The 6,747-nt window shown below is 32.3% G+C and overlaps 1 protein-coding gene across 8 annotated transcripts in view; it reads right to left on the minus strand.

Annotated features, from left to right (window-relative positions):
* LOC106458459 (polypyrimidine tract-binding protein 1-like) overlaps positions 1-6,747 on the minus strand; it is an 85,802-nt gene that overhangs the window by 26,639 nt on the left and 52,416 nt on the right. For all 8 annotated transcript variants that reach the window (XM_013917975.2, XM_013917976.2, XM_022384663.1 and 5 more), the window contains 3 exons: positions 1,399-1,548; positions 1,052-1,186; positions 677-728 (listed from right to left, as the gene is read on the minus strand). In XM_013917975.2, coding sequence (XP_013773429.1) covers positions 677-728; positions 1,052-1,186; positions 1,399-1,548 — 337 coding nt within the window. The remainder of the gene's footprint in view (positions 1-676; positions 729-1,051; positions 1,187-1,398; positions 1,549-6,747) is intronic.

Below are 6,747 nucleotides of genomic sequence, written 5' to 3' on the forward strand. Positions count from 1 at the left end.
AAAACTTTGTCTTCAAAATAAGGGTGCGTCTTATAAACCAGTGCATCTTATATTCCAAAAAATACGGTACTTGTCCAAATTTATTTGCATGTTGTCATGTATTACAATTAGTGCTTGCTAGATGGCATTGAAAATGCTGTTTGTGCTGATCTATATCAGATTTATTCTAAATTGTGTATTGTAAGCACTGGAGAAGAGCATTCCTATTCTTTAGTGGTTTTGTTAAAATAAAATATATTATGCATAAATCTGGATATGTAATGTTTATTAAGCAAGCATATTTTGTGCAGAAATATAATAACAGATCATAAAATATCATTATTTCATTAATGTTTAAGTGTAGGCTAAACAAAAAAAATACTTGACTTTTTTTAGTTCATTTAAAAAAAAAGCCTGACACAGAAGGGATTAAGTAATTTTTCCATTCAAAAGTAACCAAAATACATTTATACATATATTACTAAATTTTGAATGATGTAATGCAACTTTCTAACTAAGTGTGAGTAGCCTGCCACCAGTGTTAATAAAAGAACATTTATCTATTTTACTGAGATGAAAGCTTTTAAATATTTCTATAAAAATTGAGAATACTATACAAATACAGTCATTATACAAATAACATTACAATGTTTCTTTGTAGCATATAAAATATTCCTTATTCACATCAAATACTTACTGTTTTTAGTGAATGTTATAATCTTCAAAACTTTTCCAACTCTAGAAAATATCTAAAACAAAACAGAAGATAAAATTAACCAATTTAAGGACACGATGCACTGAAGATTACTGAAATTTTCTAAATATGCAGATAACTTAGTTGAAACAAACATTAGATTTCTCATCAAAAAATCACTATATTATACTATTATGTTCACTGTACTACACACATTAATGATACAAACCCTATACATACATAAATGTCAAAACAAGTTTAGCAGTGAAGTAGCATTTTAAGCAAACTTTATTTTTATTCTATTCCTGACAAAAGCTTATTTTTAACTACAGTTATCAGTTAAAACTGAGGTTAAAAAAAAACAAACTACAACTGTACCTGGTATAGAACATCAAGAGTGATGGGATAGACCTGGTTGTCCACTATGACTCTAAGTACTGTATTTGGTCCTCCCTGAGTTTCAATTTTGTTAGTCAGGGCTTGGGCTGCTTGTAAAGCTGCTTGGGTTGATATCTGATGTGTAACAGTTAAAACTAAAGATTATGCCTACAACTTATCACATGGCTATTCTTACCTAACCAAAAATTAAAAAAAATATAAACTGCTGTGACTATTAAAGTTTTATTGATAGTTAATTCTAAACACGTCATATAACTTGGGAAATATTGGTTTTCTGATTACTTATTCCTCTAAATCTTGTTCACAAAATTTAACATGCTACTGACCGAACCAGGATGTGTGCTGTCTGTTTTCAATTCTTTATGGTTAGAAAACTGGACATAGACTGTGCGGCCCCGGATAACTGGAACTCCTGAATTGTTGTAGTAGTTTACCATTTTTGAGGCAGCTGTCTCATCAGCCATCTCCAGAAATGCCTACAGAAAAAAGAAATTTGTTTAAATCAGATACACATTAAAAACCATAACCAAGGCCACCAGTTATAGACTCCTTTCAAAAACTTCAACTTTATTACATTCTTTTAATAATCCTAACTTTCTTGTAGTCCCCAGAATGTTTTTCATACCTTACATGTTTCTTTGGAATCCTCAGTGCATAATCTTTGGTATATGATTCATTACTCTCTACAACTATGTTAATGAGATTATTAAACATTTATCTACACAGAGTTGTTCAATACCTATTATATCAACTGCATATCCAATCACCTTGTCCCTACACCATACCCATGGTCTGTGACCATACAACTGACCCTCTTGTTACTTTTCAGTTGAAGTACTGTGATTTGCATGTGCAGGTAGCTCCTAAATCTGACACCTTTTAGGAGGGTTACATTAAGGACTTTAAACATGAAGTTTTTCTATTCCAAAATAATAAAAAAATGCAAGACTATAAATGTTAGTGTTTTGAAGAAAGGGGATATATGTATGATTAAACCTTATCAATAAAGCAATGGAATGTGTTCTCACTATAAATGTTGGTGTTTTAAAGAAAGGGGATATAAAAAAATGCAAGACTATAAATGTTAGTGTTTTGAAGAAAGGGGATATATGTATGATTAAACCTTATCAATAAAGCAATGGAATGTGTTCTCACTATAAATGTTAGTGTTTTAAAGAAAGGAGATATATGTAAGGTTAAACCACATCAATAAAGCAATGGAATGTGTTCTCACAGGAAAAACAGGTAATTCCATGACAGACTACTAATTTGACACTGAAAATAGTGAAGAAAGTTAAATAGCTTGTAACCGGATATTAAGCTTGGCAATTAGCAGTAGTTGTTAACTGATTAATCAATGGCCTCATTAATCGATTAGTACAGTGTTCTTCAAACCATGGTATGTACCTGTAAGTTAGCATAAAAATAAGTGCTGCCAGCTGGTTGTCATCCCTCTAGTCAACAGTTGAAAATTAGTGACAGTGGCAGATAACATATCTAGCTTTGTCATAAAAAAGATAAGACAAGCAGGTTTTGAGACAATATTTCAATTACTTGGATAGTTGGAATAATTGGAAACCCTAAAGATGATTAGATGATAATTTTTATATCAATCAATTTAATTAGAATTTCATTAATTGATTGTTAGATTAATCAAAAACAGTAAAAATTGGAAACACTAGTTTTGATTATTTTTGTGACAACCGATATGATCTTAATTTTGATTAGTCACTACCCGATGTTATCACTGCCCAGAGATATTCAATCATATTGATTAAGTCACTAAGCTCTAACAGGAAGTAAATAAATAACACAGTGGTCCATTGTAGCTAAAATAGATTCCTACCTTGGAGCTGTAAATAATATAATTCACACAGATTTTATTCCTACAAAATTAACACAAGAGCTGTGTTTATAAGTTTCTCTCAAGTCAAAGTGCCTTCAAAAGTCCAGGAAATTCACTGTTGTTCTGCCAGTGATACAACATTTCAAAAAATGGTATAGAGGTGTCACAAAAGTTTTTTTTTAATAAGAATGGTATAATGGTAACTTAAACATACATAATCGAGAAGAAGGTTAAAGTGATCTCTGCATACTATTACTATCAGGTTAATATGTTGATATCACTATATTGCAAGAAAATATCATTTTTTTTGTATGGACTGGATTCCTAAAACATATAATTCCATCAAGACATTGCATCCAGACACACATCCATTTTAATATGCTAGTTTTTCACAAGATGCAAATACAACCAGAAATTCATAAGATACCACTTCCAAACATCTCTTACGGACTTTTGAATCTTTCAATTGTGTAGAAATTAATCTTAGCAAGTCAAGTCATTGTTTGTGCACAACTGGTGGATTTTGAAGATCATGCAAAGAGAAGGAGAACAACAACAAACAACATTCATGTATTGCACGAAAATCTCCTAAAATAAACAGTTCACTGCAGGACTATCACATAAATCATTATCAAAGGCTTAAGCAGGAGCTGTAAAGCCTAAATATCATTAACATAAATTATGAATACTTATCTATAGTTCTTTATTCTCTAGTATGTAAGATAGTAACAACTGCTCCCATTACTTTCATTACATTATAATTTTCTGAATTTCTTAATCAATTTTCAACCTATGTCCAAAGAGTGCCACACACACACACGCACACAAAGTAATGCAATCATACCTTTATATATTACCTAATTAGTATCACGGCTAGTTAGTAATAAAATCTGAGTTTTCAATGAGTTAACTGTCTGTACATTTCTTAAAACCTACAAAATTAGGAAAATTGTTAGACATTTGAATGCTATATACCTGAAATATACTCCAAGCATAAAAACAAAACCAAAACTAGCTATGTAAGATTTCTTTTAATCCTGCATTACAACATTTAGTAATACACAATGGAAAATTGGGCAAAATTATATCAACTTTTGGTATCAGTAGTACAAGATCAGTCCTATTTATTACAAATGTACATACAATTATACAAACCATCTTATAACTATTTTAACATACCAAAACATTATCTCTCTTGATAAAGACACATGCAAGTGCACAAAACTTGTGTGCCGAACAATGAATCCACGGAAAGAGCTAACAGAGTTTCAGAGGGGAAGGATGGTTGGATATCATTTGGGGAAAATGTCTGTACATTTTATTGCGCAACAATTAAACATTCCCAGATCGACAATTGGCAATGTGCTGAAGAAATGGCAGTCCACAGGTGACAATGAGCCCAAGAAACAACCAGGTAGGCATAAAATACTGACTGACAGCAGCTGACACGCACTTGAGGAGGCTGGTTACCTCATCTCGCCATCACACCTGGAGAATCTGTTTTTGGAGATGCAAGCAGCCACAGGCAATCCTACAAATGTTTCCATGATACGTTGAGGGCTGCATGCCATGAATTTTCATGGAAGAGCTGCAGCCCACAAGCCGTTGATAACAAAAACAAATGCACCTGTCGATTGGCGTGGGGCAACACACACTGAACCTGAACTGTGGATCAATGGAAATCTGTTCTGTGGAGCGACAAGTCATGCTACATGCTCTTCTAGCCTGATGGACATGTTTGGGTGTGGAGGATGCCTGGAGAACGCTTATTACTTGAGTATGTTGTGTCAACAGTGAAGTTTGGAGATGGCAGTATCATGTTCTGGGGGTGCTTCTTGTGGTATAGACTAGGTCCACTGGTTACAGTGCATGGATCCATGAATACTGAGTCCTACACATTGATGTTCTGAACAATTCTGTGTGTCCTACATTGTGGCAGTTTTATGGCACCGGCCCTCATATCTTCTAACATGATAACACTCCATGTCACAAAGCAAGGTCACACGTGGTTTGAAGAGAATAACATCAGAGCATTGCAGTGATCAGCACAGAGCCCTGATCTCAACCTGATAGAACATCTTTGGGATGAACTGGAATGCAGAATTAGGACAAGGCCAAGATGGCCTTCAGTAGTGGAGCTTATAAATGCTTTAAGAGAGAAGTGGAGCACAATACCACCAACTTTCTACCAGAAATTAGTAGACAGTTTTCCACGATGCATTGAAGCAGCCATTAAGGCTAAAGGTGGGCCAACATGCTATTAATTCCTTGGAATAAAGTCACGTTTTATTCTTAACTACCTATGTCTCATGACTTTTGGTAGGATAGTGTACATAAGCAAACAAATAGCTGTACACACTTTAAAATGGAATAATTTGTAAATCATGAAAGAACAAGAAATAACAAAGTACATATTCATAAATTCTTATAGTTTTATCCTGTCTTGACACTTTTGGCCAGAATGGTAACATTTCACACATAAGAAACAACAACAAAAGACTAACCACTTTGGTAAATGCAACTCCATACAGTTGTTTTCATACAATGGTAAATCTGAAAAGTCTATCATTTAAGGGCAATAATGAAAAAGGCAATAAATTAACCCTTTCGAGAGAGGTCATGAGTGAAAGGCCATGTCATCTCGTTTATTAACTCCCATTCAAAATTTTATTGAACTACTATTCCATGAAATTATGTTAATAAATTTGGTATCAAACTGTATTTTAGTACTATATATTACTAAATTTCTTAATTTAAAAGCAAATATTAAAAAACACAGATAAACATTGATTTTTTGTGTGTCCCATAGAATGTTAAATGCAGAACTGGTTCAAATCAGATGTCTGTGAAGTCAAAATACTAAGTGTATAGTATCATATGAATTAGAAACTCCAATTACTGATATTGACAAGCTAGAATATAAAATAAGAGCCTTTTATCTTCTCAATTTGCTAAGATATCCTTCATGTACCGAATCAAACACAGTGGCACCCTGCCCACCTCTTTCCATTTTTGTAAACACTCCTTTATATACACTTACTTCTGTATATGACATGTGAATAACCAATCAAAAGCTTAGAATGTACCCCTAGTGGAATTCTCAGCCATTTTCAAGTGTTACGATACCATCTTGTTCTTTCGAAACAAGATTTAAAGGATGTAGGTTGAGTCTTTAGTCTGCTCAAAAATTCATATTTTTTTTAGACCCAAATACAGCTTAGTTACTAAGCTTGATCAATTATAGTGGAATTCTATGGTATTGATATAGTAATTTATGATATCTTGGTTATTCAACTGTATGTATAAAACCTAAAAAAAAATATTTTGTTTCATATCCTCCATATGCAAAATTTTAAAAGGCTTAGCAACTGAGCACAAAGGTCATAACTAGAAGAGATAATTGTTTGCTTTACTTCTTTAGTTACTGTTCTATGTTTTAAGAAAAATAAGTTTAATAACTTATTTCTATATAGCAATAATTTATATACAAAAATCATGTATAATTGAAATATGACTATTTTAACAAAATACTAGTCTACTAAAACATAGCCAAGAAAGGTCACTTTGTAAAGACTACAGGTCAGTTTTATATTATTGGATACGGTAACATGAATACATATGTGCCACATCATAGTAACTTCTGTATTGTTAGCCAACGGCTGAATGGTAAAGATAATAAAAATAATAAATATATATATAATTGTATAATGTTATGAGATTTAAGATACTTAGCCTAAACATTTATGTTTTCATGTTATAATCTGTTATCATAATTTATGAATGAAAGAGGCATAATTTATATTTATTTCCTAATTTTTTATGGTGGTTA

The sequence above is a fragment of the Limulus polyphemus genome, unplaced genomic scaffold (genome assembly GCF_000517525.1).
Source record: "Limulus polyphemus unplaced genomic scaffold, Limulus_polyphemus-2.1.2 Scaffold466, whole genome shotgun sequence".
NCBI lineage: Eukaryota > Metazoa > Arthropoda > Merostomata > Xiphosura > Limulidae > Limulus > Limulus polyphemus.